We start from the raw sequence: 25205 nt of genomic DNA, 5'->3' as shown, positions 1-25205 counted from the left end.
GCAGACAAGGAAGGCCTTCCTGAGATTACGTTTGCTCTGAGACCTCAATGATATGAAGAACCAGGAACAGAACATGGTGAGCAGAGTCAACTGGCAAGTGCAAGTGGTTGTGGCAGGAAGAGTTTGCTTTGTTGAAGGAGAAGGAAGGTCAGTGCACCAAAATATGAGGGACACCCAGGTGAGTCAGTTAGGTAAGCATCTGACTCTTGATTTTAGCTCAGGAAGCCAGTATCTCTGGAGTCAATTCTTCCACTCAGTAAAGGTCCACCCATCCTCTGCTTGCTAACTCAGCACCATGGCATCAATTAGCATTGTTTCCAGCTGCAGATGAGATGATCTCATGGTCTTGAGATCAAGCCCTGCCTCGGTCTCCTCACTCAGTATGGAGTCTGCTTGAGATTCTCTCCCTCTGCCTCTCCCAACTGCCGTCAAATAAATAAATGAAAAAAGTCTTTAAAAATGTATAATGAGTAAGAAGGAGACTAGTTCAAAATGAGGCAGCAGAGAGCAGGTTAGGAGGAATCTTATAGGCTGCAATAAGGATGTTGGATTTTATCTAAATGTGATGAAGAGCTATAGAATATTTTAAAGCATGGTGTGGTTTATTTTTTAAAAGTTCATCCTGGTTACTGTGGGTAAAATAGGTTATAGGAGCCAAGACTGGAAACAAGAAGATCAGTGACTAAATAAACACTGCCATTAATTGAGATGGGAAACTGAAGGGCTGGAGGAGGAACACATTTAGTTGGAAAAATAAAGGATTTTGTTTCAGTCATGTGGAGTCTAAGATGCTTATTAGACACCTATGTGTAAATTATGAGAAGGCATTGGATATAGGAGTCACTGCATAAATTTACATTACTCCTGAGGGGGTTCTGAGTCTAACTCTGCTATAGTATGTAGGCTAAGAACATTGGTTCAGGAGTAAAAGGATCTTTGTATGAATCCACATTTTTCTGCTTACCAGCTCTGTGACCTCAAGCAAGATTCTTAAAGCTGTCTGAACCATAGTATCATCATTTATAAAATGAGTTTAAAATATTATATACTTTATCTGTTGATTGTAAAGATTAAATAAGTTGATTCATGCATAGTGCTTAACAAAATCTTTGGAAAAATATAAGTACACAACATATATTAGGTATTATTAATTGAATATCTATACTGAGATATGTCCTTTGTATACTTTATTTCACCGAATCTTCCCCAGATGACTCACATCAACCATTCTGGCTAAATATCAATATACAGGAAGGAGACTGAGAAGAGATGGATGAAGACACAAATTTATTTTTCACTTTTTGAAGAATGTGCACATCTCCACTTATCAATCTAGGAAACATTCATATGAACTTAAAATGTGTCTCTCTCCCTTGAAATCCAGATTCTTATATCCAGCTGCTATATGACATCTCTTCTTTGATGCCTGTCATTTCCAACTTAACATGATTTAATCTTCACCCCCAAACCTAGAATCTGATCTTTCTATTGGCTTCCTCATCTCAGAGGATGGCATCTCAGGCATCCTAATTGCTCAAGTATAAAGCCTCCCAGTCCTCATTGGTTCCTGTCTTTCTCACACATGCTTTATGGAAGCCTTCTAAGAAATGGCTCCCTGGCCTCATCTCCTCCTCTCTCCCTCATCCACTTAGCTCCAGCCACACTAACTTATTTGCTAATATTTAGATACACAAGCATGTTCTTACCTTAGGACCTGTTAGTGTCCTGTTTCCTTAGCTTGACACTCAAATATCCCAGATACTACCCTGAGATATATGCTTTGCTAACCTGACCATCCGTTTAAAACTACAGCTTCCCTAGTACTATGTTCCTTTTCCCCTTTAACTTCCCCTCTCTTCCCCATCCTCCTCTTCCTTTATTTTCCCTTCTTGTCTTTTCCAGGAAAGGCTTTGTACCGTGTTCCCTCCAAGGTAACCTAAGGTTTGTTTCTACTCCAGAGGTGCTGGTCATTCCCAGAGAAGCTCTACTCCCTAAAGCCAGTTTCTCTGGAGTCAGTTCTTCCATTCAGTAGGTCCACCCACCCTCTGCTTGCTAACTCAGTGCCATGACATCAATTTTGCATTGTTTCCAGCTGCATATGAGATACCCTACCATAGTGGCTAAACAATTAGGGCTGTGTTTGTTTGTACAACAAGAATTTCAGGGGTAAGTAGTCCAGAGCTTCATGTCACTCACTGATGTCCTGAGATTCAGGATCCTTTTATCTTTTTTTTCTGCCACCATGGTACATATCCTCAAAGCCCTAAGACTAAGAGTGATTGTGTATTGAGTCCCCTGCTCAGGGAGGAAAAATAAAGAAGAAAGGTAAAGGAGCAAAATACAGAGTTTTCTTAGGGAGTAAGGCTTGTCTTCTGTGGATCAAAATATCTAACTTTCAACTATTTTTAACACAAAAATGTAAATTTCAGGTGTCTGACCTGAGATTTGGGAAGGAACACCTTTTCCAGAGACTTCTGCCTACATGTCATCAGCCAAAATTATGTCAGTTGGATACTCTTATCTTCAAAACAGAGTAGGAGACAAAGATTGTGGGAGCCTCTGGGGCAACCACTTCAGTGTCTGCCATACACAATTTGTCTCTCCTTGAAGTGCTTATCTTCCCAGACTCAATTCAGCCTCCTGGCTTTGGGCCTTCTTCCTTAGAGCCTCCATTACAAGGTGGTGGCCAGCACTCCTGCACAGACCCAGGGAAATGTCTACTCCACACTTCAGCAGCTTCCCAGGCCACGCAAGAACTTTTTGGTCTGCTATGTGATATCTATAAATCTTGGGGAATTCCATTTTGAGAATGGGGATAGGTAAAATCTCTGGCCCTTTGTCTAAGCAAACCATACTGCCATTTCTGTTCTATTGCACTTGTCCAGCACTGGCATGACTAGCGAATTGTAGAGCTGAACATCTAAATCTTTACACATATTATTTAACATCATCCTCATAGCAAGCCTTTAGCTTTCTCTTCTATCACTGTTTTTACACATGCAGAAACTAAAGGCTTATGGAAGTTAAATCCAAGGCCCTTTAGTTGGCAACTGGCGAGAGCTTCGGTTCAGACCCACGTCTGCCTCTTTCCCAAGCCTCTGCCTGACCTGATGCATTACATTAAACTGCTTTTAAGCAGATCTTTCCCAGGGCAATCATTTCCCTCTATATATAGGAGCTCTTGAGTCACTCTAAGTATTTCTTAATGGGGTTGACCACTCAGGGCAGCTTAACAGTGTCTAGGCAGTCACTCTCCCAATTACAATTACTGAGTTCTCTAATTCTTGTGCTTTCCATCTCCCACTTTGTCCCTTGCTCACACATGGATTTAGATTTGCAGAAATGTCCAAAAAGGATATTCTATGTGGAAAGACAGTATAGGAAATAGGACAAGCATGAACAAAAGTGAAGTAAGTATAACTCTGGGAAAGTGTATATTTTAGCTTGATTAGAGATTAGAGATCCTAACACATATGCTTAGAAGGTCAAGTTCGAATCACACCATTAGGACCTTGACTATCAGACAGAGGAGTATGAACTTTTTTCTGTCTGTGGTAGTGATGTATTAGAGGTTTTGCCACAAGAGAATTTAATTACGCTTTGCATTTTATGCTGCAAATTTTTTAAAAAGAGGAGTTTGAAAACTGCTTCAAGTACCAAGCACACATGATAATCCTACTGCAAGAATTGTTAACAGACATTTGAAAGTTTTGCATTCTTTTCTGTCATATTTTTTTCAAAATAGCAATGAGATTTGTAGTTTATACATCAGAAATGTTAGTTTATAAATAAACAAAAGAAGAAATCAACTATTCCCAAACTCCATTTTCCCAATAGAATAAAAGTTGCTGCTATTTATATTCAATAAGGAATGACCTTAAGCATCTCTTAATTCTATATTAAAATAGTGAAACTTACATGGAAATTGCAAATTTGAAAAATTATAAAATTATAAAACCTGCGTGGAAAATGGAATGAGTTTTATAGCTTCCTTGTTTAGAGTAAAACGGTCACATTTCAGAATAGAATTTAAAAATTTTTTGAGGAATACTGAAGAAGTTAAGTGACTCATTTATAAAATTGAGAAGAAAACATGCAAGAAACAGCTAGCCTGCATAAGATGGTGTTTTTTTAATTTGTCCAAGTAATGCCACATTATTGAGGTGGCACAGAACATAGTACATCCAACCGTGAGTCAGAAATATGTGAGTCAGAAACACTGTGTGAGGAGCCCTCTGCCCTTTTGATTACTGAAACTGATGTTTTGGTTAGACTGGGTAATTTACCAGTAAGTTAACATAATTGAGTATTAAAGAGGAAATCCATGTCGAGAGAATTGGTTGTGAAAAGATAAAATGAGGAAATAGGATTAGTGACAGAGCTGAGACAAAATTTTCAGGGGACATCTCTGGCAAATAAATCAGCCCTCAAGTGTCTTGTTTAACTGTGAGTCAGTCAAAAGACAGGATTGTAGGAAAAGCAATTGAAAGGAAGTGAATACTTTGCAAATGGGTTTCCTCAACTACTTCTATTTGAAGATGATCATTGTTTCTGTTATTGAAAAGATGGATTTGTAAAGGAACAATGCTCTTTCCAAAATAATAAGTCATGAATAGGAATTGATATCTGAAGAAGAAAATGAATTCACATTAGTTATAAAAGCTTCTCAGTTATTTCAAAACACTGATGCTATATACACCTCTTCGGAAAAGATTGCTCTGGATGGGGCACCTGGGTGGCTCAGTCATTAAGCATCTGCCTTCAACTCTGGTCATAAGCCCACAGTCTTGGGATCGAGCCTCATATCGGGCTCCCTGCTCAGCAGTGGGTCTATTTCTTCCTTTCCCTCTGCCCCTCTGCCTGCTTGTGCTCCCTCTCTTTCTCTCTCAAATAAATAAATCTAAAAACAAAACAAAACAGAAGACTGCTGTGGAAAGAAAAGCTGAAACCTGCCCTAGTGATTTGGGGTTTTCATTCTCCATGTGCAGGCCAAATGTGAAGTAAAGGATCCTAATAGTTCCCCAAACATACTGTAATGGTGCGGCCATCCCCCAAGATTGACTGGTCCCATGTCTCGGGAATGAAAAGGAGGGCTGTCTATTCTGATGAAGGGCAAGCTGTGATCTGCTCAGAGATATTTGACTTAGATTACAGGAAGATTTAATTTCTAAAAATAATGGCAAAGAACAGTGAAGCCTGGAGACTTTGCTTGAGCTCTAATAGAATCATGATGCCATTTATTTTTGGAATGTTGACGTTTCTGAAATTCTTCAGATGCAAAATCAATGCTAAGTAGTTTTATAGAAATTGGATGCATTTTACATAAAATCACCACCAGAGCTGAGGACAGTGATGCACAAAGGCAGTGCAGACAGTGTTTTGAATGCACTGGAAAGCACTGTCTGGGAGCCTATCTGACAGCACCTGGCATCCATCCACATTTTCAGGCCTTTACCCTTTAAACTGCCTTGGCTGTTCTTGAGATTTCCAGCTCTGTCTAATTAGTTTATGAGTCTCTTAACCATTCATCATATTCTTCCTGTGGTTGTCATTGTTTTAAACATATTAGGGAGTCATTGGTGAACAGATAATATTTTAACCATGATAAATGCCATGATAAGATCACCTAGGAAATGAGTATAGATAAAGAAAACAAGGCTGAAAGCTGAGTCCCATGATTCTCCAGCGTGTAGAATCTGGAGAGAGATGAGAGACTAGGAAGGCCAATGAAATAGGGAGAAAACCAGAAGAAAGTAATATCTCAAAAATTAAAATAAGAGAAGGATAAAAGTGTCAAGCGTTCTCAACACTTTGAGAAAGAAGGTGACTGAGAGTTAGCTATTAGTTTGGGCAAGATATAGGACCCTGATGATCTAGGCAAGATGGATTTCCTATGAAGTGCTGTGGACCAAATCCTGGTTATACTGTGCTGACAAAAACAGAGATGTTGTGGAGTGGAGACAGCAAGTAAAGACAACTTCTCGAAGAATTTTGCTTTTAAAAGAGTGCAAATAAAGAAAAAAAGAAATGAGGCAATAGTTGAAGGACAGCATGGAGTAATCACAAGTCTTTTTTTTTTTTAAATCCTTATTTAGGTGCAAATGACATGCAAGAAGTTTACTTTTTAAAGTGTACAATTTCGACACATATACACTCATGAAACTATTGCTATATCCAAGATCATTCATATTCATTCAAACCCAAAAGTTTTCCTCTGCAATTTCTCCCAATCCTCCCTGTTACTGCGCCTCCAACCCCCCCAAAATCACTAATGTGCTGTCACTACAGTTCTATTTTCTAGTCTTTTAGATAAATGAAAACGTACAATACACTTTTGATCTACCTTCTTTTACCAAGAATAATTAGTTTGAGGTTAGTCCATATTGTTGCAGGTATTGATAGTTTGTTTCCTTTTACTGCTAAGTGGTATTCTATTGTATGAGAGCACTATGATTTGTTTACCTATTCACCTGTTATATTTGAGTTGTTTTCAGTTTTTTACTATAACAAAGCTGCAATGAATATTCTACATAGACAACCATATCACCTATGAATAGAGACAATTTTACTTTTCCCTTTCCAGTGTAGGTGATTTTATATCTTTTTTTCCTCCTTACTACACTGATTACTACTTCAGTAAAATATTCAGTAGAAATGGTGAGAACAGACATTCTTACTTTTTTCCTAATTTCAAGGGGCAATAAACTCGTGTTTCACTCTTAAGTGTGATGTTAAATGTAGCTTTTTCACAGATGCTTTTTTCCTGGCTGAGAAATTTCTCTTCTATTGCTAGTTTTCAAGAAGCTTTGTTGTTGTTGTTGTTGTTGTTGTTGTTGTTGTTTTACCAGAAATTCAAAATATTGAATTTTGTCAAATGTTTTTCTCTGCGTCTACTCAAGATGATCATAGTTTTTAAAAAAATATTAATAGGGTGAATTACATTGATTGTTTATAGGTTATAACAACCTTATATTCGTTGGATAAAACCCACTTGTTCAAAATATGTCAACCTTTTTATATGTTATTGGACTAGATTTACTATAATTTTATTAAGTATTTTTTCATGTGTGTTTATGAGGGAAATGATCTGTAGATTTTCTTTTCAGAGAAATGCTGACTTTAAACAATTAGTTGGGAAGTAGTCCCTCCTTTTCAACTTTCTGAAGGTGTATGTAGAATCAGTATTATTTCTTCTTTCAATTTTTGGCAGTTTCACCAGGAAGGCCTCTGGGTTTGCAGTTTTCTTTGTGAGAATGATTTAAACTTTTAAAAATTCAATTTCTATAATGGGTGTATAGGTCTATTCATGTTATCTCTTTCTTCTTCAGTGAGGTTTGATAGTTTGTGTTTTTCAAAGAATTTATCCATTTCATCTAAGTTGTAGAATTCATTGGCATAAAGTTGTTCATAGTCATTCCTTGTTGTCTTTATTATATCTTTACAATCTGTACTGATGTCTACTCTTCCATTCCTGATATACTTAATCTGTAGCTTCTCTTTTTTTTTCCTGGTAAATCTGGCTAGAAGTTTGTTAGTTTTGGTGTTTACACAAATAACCCATTTTGTCTACATTGATTCCCTCCCCCCCCCGCCATTTTATTTTCATTCTTATCCTTTATGCTTACTTTGGGGTGGTTTGTTTTCTTTTTCTTTCTTTCTTTCTTTCTTTCTTTCTTTCTTTCTTTCTTTCTTTCTTTCTTTCTTCTTCTTTCTTTTTTTTCTGTTATTTCTCTCATTTAAGCTAAAAACTGAGGTCATTTATGTTTATCCTTTTCTAATAAAGGTATTTGATGCCATAGATTTACTTATAAGTACTGCTTTAGCTATATGCCACAGATTTTGATATGTAATGTTTTCATTTTCAGTCAGTCAAAATGCTTTTTTAAAAAATTTTTATTTATTTATTCATGAGAGACACGGAGAGAGAGAGAGGCAGAGACACAGGTAGAGGGAGAAGCAGGCCCCCCACGGGACTCGATCCCAGGTCTCCAGGATCATGCCCTGGGCTGAAGGTGGCGCTAAACCGCTAAGCCACCCAGGCTGCCCTCAAAATGCTTTCTAATTACTTTTTGGTTTTATCTTTGGCTCATGAGTTATTTAAATGTTTAGTTTCAAATTCTTGGAGCTTCACTAGAGATATCTTTGTGATTGATTCCTAATTTAATTCCACTCTGATCAGAGACATTTTGTATGGCTTGAATTTTTAAAAACTTATTGACTCTTCCCCCAAGTGGCCTGGTGGAGGTGGTAGGTGTGTGCAGGCCAAACAGTGGAGCTGGACACAGGGTCGGTGGCCCAAGAAGAGTGCTGAATTTTTATTCCACATGCTTAAAAATGCAGAGTGATGCTGAACTTAAGGGTTTAGATGTAGATTCTCTGGTCATTGAGCACATACAGGTGAACAAAGCCCCCAAGATGCAACATAGAATTTACAGGGCTCATCGCTGGATTAATCATACCTGAGCTCTCCCTGCCACATCGAGATGATTCTTACTGAAAAAGAGCAGATTATTCCTAAACCAGAAGAGGAGGTTGCACAGAAGAAAAAGATATCCCAGAAGAAATCGAAGAAACAAACATTTATGGCCCGGGAGTAAATTCTGCATAGAATAAATGCAAATAAAAATTTAAAAAGATAAAAATAATAAAAACTTGAGACCTATTTTATGGCCTAGAATATTGTCTATTTTTGTGATTTGTTCCATGTACACTTAAAAAGAATGTGTCATCAGCTGTTGTTAGGTGTAGTGTTCTAACATCGTTAGTTAGGTTAAATTGATAGTGTTGTTCAATTCAAGTTTTCTATCCTTACTGGGTTTCTATTAGTTCTATCAATTATTGATACCATACTTTTTGATTTTTCTATTTGTCCTTCTTTGCTTTACTTTTTGTTACTTTTTTCGTGTATTTTGAAACTCTATTTCATTTATTGGTGCATAATTGTTAGAATTGTCTATATCCTCTTTACAAATTGTCTCCTTTATCATTATGAAATGACTTAATATTCCTAATAATATTCTTTATTCTAGAATCTACTTGTTCTTATATTAATAATGTCATTATGGATTTCCTTTGATTGGTGTTATTATGGTATATGTATTTCCACTCCTTTTTCTTTAACTTGGGTTTTTATATTTAAAATGGCTTGTTATAGGCAGCATAATGTTGAATCATGCTCTTTTATACATCTTGAAAATGTTTGCTTTTTAATTATGGTGTTTAGACTGCTTACATTTAAAGAGATTATTAACACGGTTAGGTTTATATTTACCGTGTTGCCATTTGTGTTCTATTTGCCCTATCTGTCCATTATACATTTCCTCTTTCTGGCGTTTTGAATAATTAAGAGTTTTATGCTTCCTTTTTTATTTCCTTAGGTAAAGCTCTTCATTTTTTTTTATTTTAATTGTTACTTTAGTGTTTCTAGTGTAAATCTCTAGTTTATCCCAGCCTACCTTCAAGCAATATCATATATCTTCAAATATAGTGTAAGAACCTTCCCACAATATGCTTCCATTTCTCCCTTCTTTGCTGTTGTGCTCTTATTAACATTTGATTTGCTTCTATGTACATTATAAACCTCACAATACATGGTTCTCATTTCTTATTCTTTTCAGTCAATTGTATTTTGAGTAGATTTTTAAAAGAAGCAAAAAAAAAAAAAAACCAATTCCTTTGTGTAGATACTGATTTCTATCTGGTATCATTTTCCTTCTGCCTGAAGGATTTCCTTTAACATTTCTTAGACTATAGGTCTGCTGGTGAGGAATTCTTTCAACTTTTCATATGTCTGATAGAAATCTTTTTGGTTGTTATTTTTTGTTTGTGGATTAGTTTGTTTTAGATATAAATTTTTACAGTTTGATTGTTTGCTGATGTGCAAAATGGAAAATGATGATACAGTAGCACAATCTCTGAGTAGAGGAGAAAGGGCAGGGTTCAGAACAGAAGGTTTGGCTTCAGATACAATCATGAAAACTTATCTATGGTCACAAAAGGAAAGACTGAGCAGATGTTTACTGATGTGGGTGAATTTTTTTTTTAAGATTTTATTTATTTATTTGAGAGAGATAGAGCACGAAAGGCCACAGAGGCAGAGGGAGAAGCAAACTTGTTGTTGAGCAGGGAGCCCAATGCAGGGCTTGATCCCAGGACTCTGAGATCATGACCTGAGCTGAAGGCGGACACGTAACCAACTGAGCCACTCAGGTGCCCCTGATGGGGGTGAATTCATTGATCTGTTAATGGATGCAATCAAAGTGGGTTTCCGGATTTGAATCAAAGATCCACCACTTAATAGCTGAGCTATTTAAACCCTTTGAACTTCAGTGTTCACATCCATAGAGTCAAATGAACAACTGCCACACAGAGTGACTATAGCAATGAAATGAGTTAATATATAACAAACACTGAGTACATGGCAGGGCACATTATAAATGCTCAGTATCTGGGAGGAAAAAATGTGTAATGTTTCTTCGCTTTACTGCCTGAGTCAAGGAGAAAAGATTCTAGGATCTCATTTTTCCACCTGTACTTTCTCTTATCCCCCTTCTCTCACCCCTCCTTCCTTCCCAAAAGAATACATTTAAGACTCAAATGCCAGGTTGTCTGCAGGTGCAGTGTTTAAGACTGATAACATTTGGAGGCCAGATGTTAACTGATATAAACACTATTAAGTGCTCAGTAGACCGGAGGCTGAGGCAATGATTTCCGATTTTATGATTATTATTTGAGTTTACAGTAAACTAGTCTGCCGCTCCTCCCAGCCCCCTACCTCCACCAAAAAGATGTGTGTAGCCTTTTCAATCTCAAGAGAATATAAATTATTTTTAAAAATATGAATTTCTGGAAATATTAAGTAATGACATTTCACACACCTAGAACTGTGGATGGATGCTGCCTCCTCGTAGACCTCACTACATCCTTGCAGCTCTGTCTAAAAGGTCAATGACTTGTGAAACTTAGTCTGAAAACTAGTCTCATTTTCTGAAATAGGCCCAGAGTAATAATCACAAAACATGCTGTAGCAAGTTTTTACCTCAATTGATATCTTAAATTTGAGCTTCCTTAGGATTAGTATGGGAACTGCCCCAAGGACAGGAAGTCAATAAATGAGCTCTTCTCCTAATAAAGAAATATACATTTTTAAATAGCAATAAGATGAGTCTGCTATGAATTACTGAGCTGATTGTTAGTGTTTAATACCCTTACACACTCAGTTATTTATTCATTAATCTGTTGAACAGATTAGTTCAGGACTAGCAGTATGTCCCAGGCCCAGGGCCAGGCACTGGCTAATACATTGGTAAATAAAACAGATGACCTTCATGGAGCTTAGAGTTTTATGAGTGAGGAAGACAAGTAAAAAATAATGAACATACAAATAGGTATAGCAAAAAGTTTATATAGGTGCTATGAAGATAAGGGACCCTCTACAAATAATGGGTTAGGGAAAGAATTCTTTTTTTTTTTTTTTTTTTCCCAGTAGCTAAATTAATCCAAGGCTTAAAGAATGAGAAGAAGGCAGCCATGCCTAGAGTGGAGGAGAGAACAAGCAGAGAGGCCAGCATGTATTTATTAATTTAACAAATATTTATTCAGTACTTTCTGTGAGTGTCCAAAGCAAATAAAATATACTAGTGAACAAAACAAACACACGCAAAACTAGCTAAGGTTGGAAAGTATTTGGCATGTTCCTGGAACAGAAAGGAAGCCCCTGAGGCTGAATCACATTGAACAGAGGGGAGTGTGGTATGAAATGAGGTTGGAGGGGTAGTGTCAGGAACTGGATTATACAGGGATTTGTAATCCATGGTAAAGAGGTGGGATTTTATTCTGAATGCAATGACATGATTTGATTTTTATGTTAAGAGATTGCTTTTATTGTTATATGGGGAAGATTTTGGAAGCTGGGAGTAGAGTGGAAAGCAGAGAGATTCATAGGGTGGCTATTATAGTTCAAGTGAGATTTTAATGCACTGAAACTGTAGTGGCAGCAAAAAAAATGTATAAGGTTTTGTTTTTGAGATTTTATTTATTTATTCATGAGAGACACAGAGACAGAGGCAGAGACATAGGCAGAGGGAGAAACAGGCTCTCTGCAGGGAGCCTCATGTGGAACTGGATCCTGGCACTCCAGGATCACTCCCTAAGTGGAAGGCAGACAACCGCTGAGCCACCCAGGCATCCCTAAAGTGTATAGTTTTGATGTAGGATGAATAAAACATCTTGTCCAACTGAAAAAGGAGGAGGATACTTTGAGGAAGGAGGTAAATCATGGATGATTCAACTGAATAGATGGCAGGTCCATTTACCACAGTGACGGTGGCTGGTTGAATAAGTGGATGAAGGTGGGGGAGGTTTGGGCTAAAGATTAAAATTAATTCAAGTGTGCGGCCTAAGTCATAAACAATGAAATCAATCCAAAAGTGAAATTTGCTATCTCATGGGATTAATGTGCCCCCCATCACTGGAGAATATACCAACAAGCTAAGTGACCGTCTGTCTACAGTATTTTAGCTATACATCAAGCAGAATTCTAGAACTGATTTCTAAATGGTATCTGAGAACTTATTAAAGAAAGCAACAATTCCTGGAAGCCATCACTGGTTGAACAAGAACTGGTTTTCCCAGATCATTTCTCTTGAAGGGAATTTCACTTGCCTTTGAGCTCCTGGAAACTGACATGATACTTTTAAATAAATATTTTATTTGATTAATAGATTTTCTTTTTGGCAGGGCTACAAACATATAAATGGGAGTATTTATATCCTGTTAAGACATCATTTGAATATCTTCTATGACAATCTTTTAGAAAAGATGGAAAATGTAGATTGGAAAATATGGAGCTAGTAAAAAATTTGTATACCCAAAGTGCAATGTAGAGCAGCAACACAGAGTAGTAACTTCTCAATTTTGGTTCCCCTCCCTCCCCCATGCTTTATAAAGTCCACATATGAAATACATTCCCACACAAAACTATTCTCATCTAGAGGGACCCCTACCTTTCCTGGGAATCACTGTTCTATGGAAAGTGACTTTTAGTTAAGAGTCTTTCTAAACCTTAGTACTTTTAAGTGAATCAAAGTCTGAGAGTAGATATGTGAAATTTTAGCCATAATTAGAACACGTAAAGAAAAGTATACTTACTTTATAACATTCATATTTCTGAAAATCATTTTTTACCTGGAAATAGATTGACAGAGCACTCTGTAAACTTGTTAGAAATAATGTTCTTATAATTATGAGGTAGGAATGTTTATATTTGGTTCTGCTTTCCTTGTACATCAAATCCTATCGCACAGGAACAACACAATGTGAAGTGATTAAAGGATCACATTAAAATAATCTCCTGAGCATTTCAAAAGGAAAGCTTTTAAAAGAAATGACCCTTGTCTTATAATCTCATTAGAAAAATGAAGTATTGGTATTACATCTTTGTTGATGCATTTCTTTCGTGAAATGTTTACAACCCAAGAAGGGATCTAAACAACAAGTAAAAGAAAGAAGTTGCAACATAAATTCCTCAGAAAAATTAAAGCTTTCTACCAAAGAAACATTAAGGAATATTCTTGGCACTTCTATTTCGGATACCACCAATACCAAGGGATGAGGATGACTGCTGCCAAGTAGGACCACTGCCTTCTCCTTGAGCTCAGTACCCTATGGAAGGTATTCCAGCCCTCTCTGAGGGTGATATTTAATAGCAGGCCCCGGGTTCTTCTTTATGGAGCTAGCTTTTAGAGGTCAGTTAGAGAAGAGGGGTGCCCACAACACCACTAATGTTTCTTCTTTTTGGAGAAGTTCATCTGTGCTATGATGAGTGTATCAAGGGGAGCTGATAAAAGTTTCTTGGTCCCAAGTCATTAATTCCTTCATTGGTATATCCATCAGACATTTATTAAGTACCCATACTCTGACAAACATGACTATTAGCAATGGGGTAAAAAATATGAAAAAGACGTTCTGTGCTCTTGACGAACAGACTAGAATAATAACAATTATGCTGGACAAGTGCTGTGGTAGAGATACACAGATGTCAATACAGGTATGGCTATATGAGACAATGGAACAACTAACTCAGCTCAGAAAGGGAACAGGGATGAGGAAAATTAAATCTCTGGCTTAATAAATGGCACCAAGTTGGGGCACCTAGGTGGCTCAGTGGGTTAAGCATCTGCCTTCAGCTCAGGTCATGATCTCAAGTCCCTCATCAGGTTCCCTGCTCAGCGGAGAGCCTGCTTCTCCCTCTCCCTCTTCTGCTCCCCCTGCTTGTGCTCTCTCTCTCTCTCTCTCTGTCAAATAAATAAGTAAAATATTTTTTTAAAAAATTTAAAAAGTAAATGGCACCAAATTCAAACACAATATCATCTGACCAAATTGTTTGGTAAAAAAGGGAATAGAAATGGAGATTGGGAAGAATCCAAGGGCAGACTTTCCCACTACCTCTATCAAATCTCAAAAAAAAAAAAAAAAAAATCTCAACTCAAGTGCCACCATCTGGGAATGATGAGGGGTGGTGGGGAGAGGAGTATGTGCTGGTGTAGAGCAGGAGACCACCTTTGTGGTTTATAGGGTGGGCCTGCTGACGCCCAAACTAAAGAAACACTCTTCTCCACACCTGTTTCTCCCACAATGTTATGTTTTATTTTCTTCAAGGCAGTTATCACTATCTGATATTACCTTATTTGATTTATTTCTTGTCCATTCCTCCCCACGAGGATCTCATCTGTCCTGCACAGTGTGGTATTCTCAAGCCTAGAACAGTGCCTTGTTTTATAGTGGGCACCTAATGAATGAGTTGAATGAATGATCATTAACAGTATAAAATCACATGAAGCCACTCTTGAGAACCAAACTTTCTTCCATCTCCAAAATGTCTATGAGATGTCTAATCTCAGAGGTGCCTCAGAGATCTTCTGTTCATTCTTTTCTTCATTCATTTCAGGAGTGAAAGACTGAGGTGTGAGGGTCAGGGAATGTGGAGTCTCTGTTTCGTTCCAGTTATTTCCTCACAGAGCAGGAACTGGAAGCCAGATCTCCAGAATCCCAGAGCTCTTCAGCATTACTCTGCTATCTCTGGTTAAACCTCTCTGTGGGCAAAGCAATTTTAGATTATTGCCATGAGTTTAATTTTCAAAGCCCCTAGGAAGAAAAGAAAACAGTGGGAAGCCGCTTCTAGAATTCAGATGGGAGGGAAGTTACAGACTGGAACTGGATTCTCTGCTGTAACTATGGCCAGAGGAGTTCGGCCTACCTGCAGCGAGGACATGAGCTCTACATCACGCTGCCTGTGATTTTGCACCATTAAGCCCCTCATTAAAAATGAGGCCTGGCAGCAGCCTGCCACCATTAATTATATAAGGGTGGGTCACTCATTGTGGGTAAAAATGCATGTCCCTGTGCAGCCTCCCCATCCCCAGGGACCAGACAGCACACTGAGGTCATGGCCAACAAAAGTATGTTTATTTTTATCAAGACTATAAGCAAGCATTTGAAGCTGTTAGTTTCTGAGTACAATTGAGGGAAATATTTTCCAACAGAACTTTAATGAAACATGGCATTTTCTCACAGATATACCACCACCATCCACGCACACACTTTCTATACACGAACAGAGACACAAAAGTTTTCAAAAGCCAAAACTCCCCGGGATGGAGTTCCTGGGATACTGCAGGGAGGTGAGAAAGAATGGGGGAAGAGGAACCTATGGATTCCACCGAGGGACTTCTCAGAAGTCTTCACCTGCCAGAGGTTTTAATCCAAATAGAAAAAGCTTTTTGTTAGATGAGAAATATAAACTGTGAGCTCCTCACATTCATTTAACAAACGCTAGTTATCTGTGCCTTCTGGTGTGAGATTTAGCTCTAGGCCCCAGGAATACAGAATGGATTAGGCTTAGTCCTGGCTTCAAGATCACAGACCAGTGGAGTGAAAAAGATGAATAAACAGAGGAATACAACCCAGTGTGGTAGGTTCTGGAATCAAGAAGACGTCGTGGTTGCAGGCTCTGTTTTCTCCTCTTTGAGATGGGAGGAAGAGAATTATCCTTCCTGAGCTGTATAAAATTTAGTGATATATGAGATACTCAATGAATACATTTTTAAGAAAGAAAAACAAAACGGAGACGATAGGGCACTTTCCCCCAAATGGCCATGAGCCATGCCCTGTGGATCTAAGCCTCTTTTGGAGAGCTCACCATCTTTACCATGGGGCCATTTATCAACATAAGCCAGAGACTCACCTCCAGAAGCGCCAGGCCAAGTTGGAAAAGAAGTCTCCTCTGCTTCAGAAAGGAATTCCTCCTCGGAGGTTGTTTTGTGAGTTTTTGTTACTGAAATTGGGGTATGCACGTGCAATTGGGGGTCAGGAAACAACTGCCCTGGGAACAATTGGCAATCACCTGGCTTAGCTTGAATTCTCGGAAGCAGAGCTTCTCTTAGTTTAATAAAAGGTTTCATGTATACCTTGTGGTTCTGTTCTTTATCCCTGATCTTTCCTCCTGGGCTTATGAATAAGGCCTCAGTCACTTTTCTCCCTGGAGCCTGCGAGCAGCCCCACCTCCGAGGGGAGGCGGGGAGGTGCCGAGGGTGGAAGCCTCAGCTGTCTTCTGCCATCTGCTGGCTCCCTCTTTGCACCGGTTGGGGCCTGGCTTTGCAAGATCTTAGGGAATGGGAACTGCCAGCGGAGAAAGCAATGGGGCTGAGAAGGCTGTGCCTTTCATGAAAAAGGAGATAAGAAGATGGCAAACTGAGACTGGCCTAGGAGGGCTTTTCCCATTATGGGGCTTGTGGAACGATGGCACCATCTCAGATATCCACGGCAGTGATTTTTCTGCACAAGATTGTTTTGTTCAGGGAAGACACAGCAGTGTGTCTTAGTTTCTTTCCATTTGTTCTGTTTTCTTTGATTTTACTTTTATTCTTAGATCGTCGCCTTCTAAGGCTTCTCACATAAGTCACTGCCACCTCTCTATGGACTCATCTGTAAGAGAGGGCAGAAACCCATTTCGGTGGGAACTGAGATGAGAGTAAGGAGTCAGGAAGAGGGTAGAGGAGAAGCATTTCGCAGTAAATCGCAGGATTCTTTAAGTGGCACAGCTGCCATTTTTTGAGGATCTGTCATTTAGAAGGCTCTGGCCCAGATGCCCAGGATACAGAAGTGAGTAGTAATATCAGGTCCCTTCTCTCTGGGAAACAGGAATCTAGTGGGAAATCAGCAAAATAGAGAACAAAGAGTGGAGAGGTACAAAGGGCCGTGATCAAGTGCTTCAGTAAAGGAGCAGAGACAGTGGTGAGAAAGGCATTGCCATTTCGGGGAGCACCACTTCTTACCCACAGATTACCCGCTACCACCACTGCCTCAGAGAGGCCGAGAATCCTAGCTACAAAGCAGGAGAGAGTCGTTAAAATATTCTGTCTTCGACAACAACGAGCAATTGATTCAGCCCAGGGTGATGGACCAAGGCAGGGAGCAGGAGGCAGCATCATGGGGTGGGGGGGGTGGGGGGGCAGCATGCAGAATCCAGGACGGGAGAGAGCAGTTCTGGGACTTTCTCTGAACCTAGAAAAAAAGCATTACTGTTTCCCTCCGTGTGCTGGATGTGCACGAGCCCTTCCAGGGAAGTACAGTGAAATATTCAGAAACTCATGAGTGACATCCCGCCTTAATCTATCTGAAAGTTATGAGTGACCTCATCTAAATATTACAGTAGCTATAAGCTCAAAGATATCAACTATGATATTATTTAAGACCGTAAATGCGATGCCAACAGTAAGGAAAGTGCTTAAGAAATTATGATACAGCTTCTGGGTGAACCATTAAGTGCCAGGGCATGGAAAATGATAATTCCAGAAACTGCAGTACATGAAAATACTGGTACAAAAAATCATGATACGAGCCTCCAGGAAAACTTATTCAGAGGGAAACATACTAAATTGCTAATAAAAGTGGTATTTTTTCTCTGTTGTCTGTGCTTTAGATGATATATAAAACTGTTATACTGATGACTGTTATAATGATTTTTTTTTTTATTACAAAGAAGTCTAAAGGTGAAATGTGTGTCCTGAAGGCAGGCGCAAAAAATTACCCTACGTAATTCCTCCTAAATAAATTATCCCCATTTGTGTGTCTGTTTCTGATATTTCAGATTCCCTTTTCTCCCTAATTGTGTTTCAGTTTGTGTGGTCTATTCATTTTGCTCGTTAGGTCTGTCCCCGGTCTTCCCCTAGCCCACAGCCCTCCTCCCACCCAGGGTCTGCGGGATGTATTGTGATGTCTGCCCGTGAATGTTGCTGTGACTGGGGCTGGTGTCTGGTTGGTGATTCATGTTTGTTTCTGAGTTGTACATCTGTGTTGGTTGCTTTGAAACAGTGCCCCAGGGGATATGAAAGGCCCTTTGTTTCACCAAGACTGCTTCTTTGCACCAGAATTCTTCCCTGGATTCTTCTGAATTCCAGCAAGCTCCACTATGAGTTTAGAATTTAGGCACGGTAAAGGGTAAGGAAACCAAACCAAACCAAACAAAAACAAACGAGAACAGCATGGAAAGAGATTTGGTGTCTGGGTCTAGTCCCTGCTTACCTGTCAGGACCAAACTTCTTATATATTAACCCTGGGGCAGAAAGCCTTTGACATCCGTGTTAAGGGTAATGCCTGGTGAACTTAAAGTTTCGCCCCCTAGGAATGCCTCAAGCAGAAAATAGGGCAGAATGAGGCCTGGTGGAAACCCTCCCTGGTGGAATAAGTTCTAAGACTTTAGTAGGCATACCCACTTGATGGGTGTCTAATATTTTAGCACAGGCACACGCATTCATAATGTTTAATGACTGCCACCACATGGGCACTGACCAATTAAATGGACACAGGTGATAGTGCTGAAGCTAGAGACCCCTGCTGTTCCAGACACCAACCCTGTAGTTACTGGGTCACCGGGGAGACTGGCAAATTCTGGAGGGCCTGGGGCAGCGACTGGCTGCCAACTGTTACCAAAGTATTTCAGTGTTTTAATATCCATCAAGGCTGAACAGATACATCCTAAAAGAATAACAGGAGTACACATGAAACTTCAAAGCCCGTGCCCACTCTTAAGCTATATGTAGTGTCATGTTCACCTTTTGAGAACTACCCTCTTTGTCCTGAAGAAGAGTTCAGAACCAGTGTCAGGACCTACCAGTTCTACAGGGTCTGGGTGACACAAAGGAGTCCTTATCCACAAAGGAGCTCTTTATTTTGCTCAACAACTGGTATAGATCTCACCCAAGGAAAGTTTGCAAGTCAGCTTTCATTATATTTTCACTCTCTGCAATGTAGTTGGCTTACAACATAGCTCTACCTCTAGGCAGGCAAAGAAACAAGCCGGTATATGTGAGTGATTGCCCACCTGCCTGCTTGCTTGTAGTCTTTGAAAGGCAGCCCCATCCCAGACCATTAGCCTGCTGTGAAAATCCATGCACTGGTGCCTAGAAAGTCCAAATACATATTGGATTGTTAAGGCTCTTTCTTGTCCTTTTAACCAGAGATTCTCACCCGCTGCTTCTTATCAGACACCTGGTGTTTGTAGGTTGGCTAAAAGCAGCTTCTCAGAATAGTCTCTGGGGAAGCATGATAACCCTGCATTGTGTTATTTCTTATTTCCTGTTTCAAAGAAACCTACAGCTTCAGGGTAATTTGCTGCTTCTGTCTTCATTCAAGATAACAGTCAAGGCTGCACGTAATCTTACTGACTCTCTACATACCGAACGCAAATTTTGTTTGAATTCAAAAGAAAAATTGCCCTCAACTAGCCGGCAAGTCATGCTGATAGGCTGTGATTAGAGAAGGCTGGGATTGTAGAGAAATGAATTGGAGGACTTGCGTCTTTCAGTACTCACCCTACAAGGTACCTCAAGGTACCCTTGAGCAAGTATTTAAAATCTCTCTAAGCCTTCATTTTCCTCAAATGTAGAGTGTGGACATACTGTATACTTCATCAGGTTGTTTTAAGGTAGGTGGAATAACAGATTAGAAAGCAATTTGTAAACTAAAGAAATGTAAGCAAAATTCACCCCAAGAGAGCAAGTTGTAAGAACTAGTGAAAGAAATGACCATGAGTGTAGAAATAAGTGATGGCAGCTGGATGAGTATGAAGGAAGCCCACTATTGTGGTCCTAGCTTAGAAGAGAGAACATTCCCTTGTTCATACTTTCTTCAGTACCTTTCTGCAGAGCTTTAGCTGGAGACCAGTGAGTGGTCTAGAGAAATGGTAGGCAAGAGGGTTACTGGCAGTTTAAAGCAAAGGGAGGTAGTGCACACGGGCAAATGCATAGAGGATGATGGAGAGCAGGGGAAGGACACAGTGCCTAACAAGCTACCAGGATAGGGAGAGAGGACAAGAGACTAAATCTCCACTGCTCTCATCAGTGTTCATAGATCAAACCTTGTTCGACTAATCTGGGCTTGAGGGTACCTTCCTAGGGTGAGCAGACTAACTAGAAATCCTAAAGTCTCTCCTATGCTGGAGCCAGTGGCTAGAACCCTAAGATAAAGTTCTGCAGCCCTGGAGGGTAATTTGGCATCACCAGATTAATTAAACCATTTTCTGCGATTAAACTTGCATATGAATATTAAGTCTCAGACTGGGCCTCCCATCTAATCAGCCAGTGAATGTTTTCAGGATAGCACTCTGTTCCTGAAACATTGCGAAATATGCATATTGTATCTTTAATGAGACCGTGATGTTTATTTATGGCAGGAAGAAGTCTCCCAGCTCTGAAGACTCATTTAAGTGATAGTTTAGTGTCTGACACCTAGAGCTGTGTTAGATGCAGTCTCTGGAGTTGCTTATTATCACCAAATTATTTTATGGTTGGCTCTTATTCTGAATTTGTCAAATGTTCTTGCCGCTGAAAGGTCATGGGGCTTTGCTCCAGGGTTCAAGTCCTGCCTCCACTATTTACTAATGACTGGACTTCTGCGGGACTGTTTCCTTCATACAAAATGAGAGTAATAGTGATTGCAACTCAAAACTGTTTAGAAGATTAAAATTTTGCATAAAGTGCAGACGTTTTATGCAAAATGCCTGGCACACTTTGGTTCTCTATGAATGTACATCGAATGTCCTCCTCCATGATTATGTGACCAGAATTTTTTGCTTTCTCTTAAGCTTTGATGTGGAAAATGGCCCTTCTCCAGGTCGGAGCCCGCTGGACCCCCAGGCCAGCTCTTCCTCTGGGTTGGTGCTCCATGCCACCTTTCCTGGGCACAGCCAGCGTAGAGAGTCCTTTCTCTACAGATCAGACAGCGACTATGACCTGTCACCAAAGGCAATGTCAAGAAACTCTTCACTTCCAAGCGAGCAGTAAGTATGAGCCCTGTGTGGCTTCCAGTCTCACACTTATCTCATCTTTAACCTGTCACAGCAGCAACAACAACTGTTCCCTCTTTAACCGTGGGAAGGAGAGAGGAGAAAAATGAACATGGGCAGAGGTGACAATGATGATCTTTAAGACATTAGTACTCACTAGCATGAGAAATATGTAGCTGAGGTCTCCAAAGGTATTCAAAATCTCAGGCACAGTGTACAGTTTTCCTCTGTTATTGATACTTTAAAAAAAAAAAAAACTGTCATTCGGCTTCATTTCCTGAACTGTTGAATCATTTATGGGTTGAGAACCTTGACACTTTTTGCAAATAATACTTGAATTTTCCACAGTATATGCAGTTTGCATGAGGCTATGGTGAAAAAGAAAAACAGCAATTGGGGACATGCCTCCTTTCTCAGTGGTCTTTGGTGACATTTAATAGCCATCATCTAGCCGTCTGCATCCCTTTTCTGGAACCTTAACCCAATGCCCACTTGCTGCTGGGTTCCTTGGTGAGACACAACACTCCACCACCCTATTAAACACAGTTGATGTTTTTGTTTTGCTACTATTAATTGTAGATCTCTAATTCTTAAAGAACAATGACAAGGTTGTATTACTCGTTTATTAAATTTCTGAAACTAAATAAAGCTGGATGCTGGAATTCATGCCTTAAGAGGTTTCTGGGCACATGTACAATTGTTTTTAACATCATATGTTATAAAGATATTGGTAGCTCCCTAAAATCTCTGGCCTGGAAATTTTCACTGGGCTCTCTTCTGCTGTTGGAAAAGAAGCAAAAAAGGGTCACCTTCTTATGAAAGGGGCAGGGGACATTTTAAAGCTACCAGTAAGAAAGGATTCTTAGGACATTTCTGCCAACAAATTCCAATAGAAGCACCCTTGGCCTAAAATGTCTCAATTGTTGGGTAGGCCAAAATTCATTTATTCATTCATTTTGCAGATACGTCCCAAATCTCTCCAATGTGCCATGCAGTATGTTAGGCTCTGGGAATAAAAGATTAACAAAACAGTGGAAAAATCACAGATAGGTTAAAAACAGATATTCTCAGAAAGGTTGCATGCTCTCAGGGAGGTTACAGTTAATAAGAAAGATAAAAAGAACACCCACATAACTCTACTACGGAGTGGAAGGAAATATTTAATGAGTGCTTATCTCAAGGCCAGTGGTACCAATATGGCTTATTTTTTTTAATCTTCATGACAGTCCTGTCAGGTAGGTACCACTATTATCTTCACTGTATAGATAATGAAAGCAAGCCTTTGAGAGACTGGAGAAAACTGCCCTCATTCCGTGACTCTATGACTGTATGCCATGCTGTATCCCACAATGTAGCTAAGACCACATTCAAATTTTTTTATTCTATTTGCCTATATTCTTTAAACTGCAGAGTAGAATCTCTACCACCAGATAGAAGACAGATGAGTGCAGAGTCAAGGTGCCTGAGGCAGGAGGAGAGGTAATCCCTTTGCTGCAGATCATGCCGAGCCAAGAATGTTTCTGACCAAGGTTTGCATGGGGGCTTGGCTGAGTATACCTGGAATTTCCTCTTTTACCAAGAGAAACACCTCTCTAGACATCGTAGGTAGAAAGCAGAGGAAACCGGGTGAGCTGAAAGTAATTATAGTTCCATTCACATAGTGTCTGACAGGTAAAAGATTAGCTTTGGAAGGCAGCTCACAGTACCCCACACTCTTGCCAAATAGCGTGATGAATCTCAGGGTCATTCTGAGGCTTCCCAGAAGGTTCTGACCAAACTTCAGATTAAATTCTGATAATTTTTTAAGAACCAAAGGTTATGAAAATTTGAACTCAAGGAGACCTTAAAGATTACAGTCCAACTCAGTCTACAGCTGTAAAAAAAGAGACCTAATTCTAAGTGACTCTGCATGTGGTGTCTCTAATATTCATGGTTTACCCTCTTCAATTTTGTCAACCAGCAAAATTTTCCCCCTAACTTAGAACCTACTGTAAATTTAGGCAAGTTATAATTGTATGTGTAAGTTATCTAGTATCATTCTCACTGTTTTGTTTTTGTTTTTCGAGAAAAGGACTTTTTAAAATTAAAAGAACAAATGTAGAAAGGACACACTTTCATAATAAAGAATAGCCTTTCCTGAGAAAACACAGTGGGCAATATAAGATCACCCTTTCAAAGATATTGATAATAGAATCTATTAAAATCTTTGAATAAAAATGGCGTATTTTTTTACTTTGCAAATGTTTCAACGTTAGAGGTAAACTTTTACATATTTGTCGGTTTAGGAATTTCTATTTCTCAATACAAAAAGAAGAGGAGCTTGAATGATATCCAGATTTTTCTGGTATTTCCTTTTATCAGGACTGTGTTGGAAAATCCAGTTTCACATCAGTAGCTTGAGCTAAACTGAAGTAATGCTCTCAAAGATATTTCACCTGATTATTACTCTTCAGAGTGAATTGAAATGAATAGAAGAAGAGCAACCCACAATCCTCTCCATGCTTTTCCTGTCTTCTTCCCATGGGAGCCAAGGAAAAGAAGGATAGGTCTAGAGTCTTGATGGAAAGGTCATTGGGTGGGGGTTATGGGATGCTCCCAGCTCAGAAGCTCCTCGTATTCAGCATGGTACCATCATGGATTTATGTAGAAGGTGGAAAACTTGCATAATAACTCTGTATTAAACCCTAGAGGTGGGATCCCTGGGTGGCTCAGCGGTTTGGTGCCTGCCTTTGGCCGGGGGCGCGATCCTGGAGTCCCTGGGTTCGAGTCCCACGTCAGGCTCCCGGCATGGAGCCTGCTTCTCCCTCCTCCTGTGTCTCTGCCTCTTTCTCTCTCTCTCAGTGTCTATCATAAATAAAAATAAATAAATAAATCTTTAAAAAAAAAAAAAAACCCTAGAGGTTACCAGGTATTTACCCCAATGACAGATGTAGTGAAATGATGGGACACCTGCACCCCGATGTTCATAGCAGCAATGTCCACAATAGCCAAACTGTGAAAGGAGCCATGATGTTCTTCAACAGATGAGGGATAAAGATGTGGTCTATATATACAATGGAAAATTACTCAGCCATCAGAAAGGATGAATAGCTACCATTTACTTTAACATGGATGGAACTGGAGGGTATTATGCTGAGTGAAGTAAGTCAATCGGAGAAAGATAATTATCATATGGTTTCATTTATATACGGAATATAAGAAATAGTGAAAGGATGGAAACTGAATGGTAAAAAATTAAAGAAGAAGACAAACCATGAGAGACTCCTAACTCTGGGAAACAAAAGATTGTTGAAAGGGAGGGGGGTGGGGAGATGGGGTAAATGGGAGATGGGTATTAAGGAGGGCACATGATGAGATGAGCACTGGATGTTATACTATATGTTGGCAAATTGAATTTAAATAAAATATTTCTTAAAACCCAGTAGTAGGGATCCCTGGGTGGCACAGCGGTTTAGTGCCTGCCTTTGGCCCAGGGCGTGATCCTGGGGACGCAGGATCGAATCCCACGTCAGGCTCCCAGTGCATGGAGCCTGCTTCTCCCTCTGCCTATGTCTCTGCCTCTCTCTCTCTCTCTCTCTCTGTGACTATCATAAAAATAAATAAATAAATAAATAAAAAGCCCAGTAGTAGGGACAACACTAGCTTTTCCACATTTCTCATCTGAACACTTTCAGAAGAGTAAAGGGAAACATAAGCAGGGAGAGTGAGTGAGAAAATATTAAGATTAAAAATGGGAATGGAAAATTAAAAGTGGCTTTAACTTTTAGCAACCAAAGAAAGATTGAAATAAGGCTTTTTATTAAAGAAAACAAGATCATCACTGGGTCCCATGAGGAAATTTCAGATGCTTTCCTAGATGTGG

At 39.4% G+C, this 25205-nt stretch overlaps 1 protein-coding gene and 1 long non-coding RNA gene across 2 annotated transcripts in view; one reads left to right on the top strand and one right to left on the bottom strand.

Annotated features, from left to right (window-relative positions):
* The window catches only part of PDE4B (phosphodiesterase 4B), a 542770-nt gene that overhangs the window by 399385 nt on the left and 118180 nt on the right, over positions 1–25205 (top strand). Inside the window, 1 exon segment of the mRNA XM_049110336.1 lies at positions 21143–21337. Coding sequence (XP_048966293.1) covers positions 21143–21337 — 195 coding nt within the window.
* LOC112647184 (uncharacterized) lies at positions 15444–16664 on the bottom strand. Its single transcript, XR_003128168.3, has 2 exons — positions 16244–16664; positions 15444–16057 (listed from the first exon to the last, which is right to left on the bottom strand). It is a non-coding gene; the product is annotated as an uncharacterized LOC112647184 (long non-coding RNA).

The sequence above is a fragment of the Canis lupus genome, chromosome 5 (genome assembly GCF_003254725.2).
Source record: "Canis lupus dingo isolate Sandy chromosome 5, ASM325472v2, whole genome shotgun sequence".
Lineage (NCBI taxonomy): Eukaryota > Metazoa > Chordata > Mammalia > Carnivora > Canidae > Canis > Canis lupus.
This window is presented reverse-complemented; position numbering and strand designations above follow the sequence as displayed.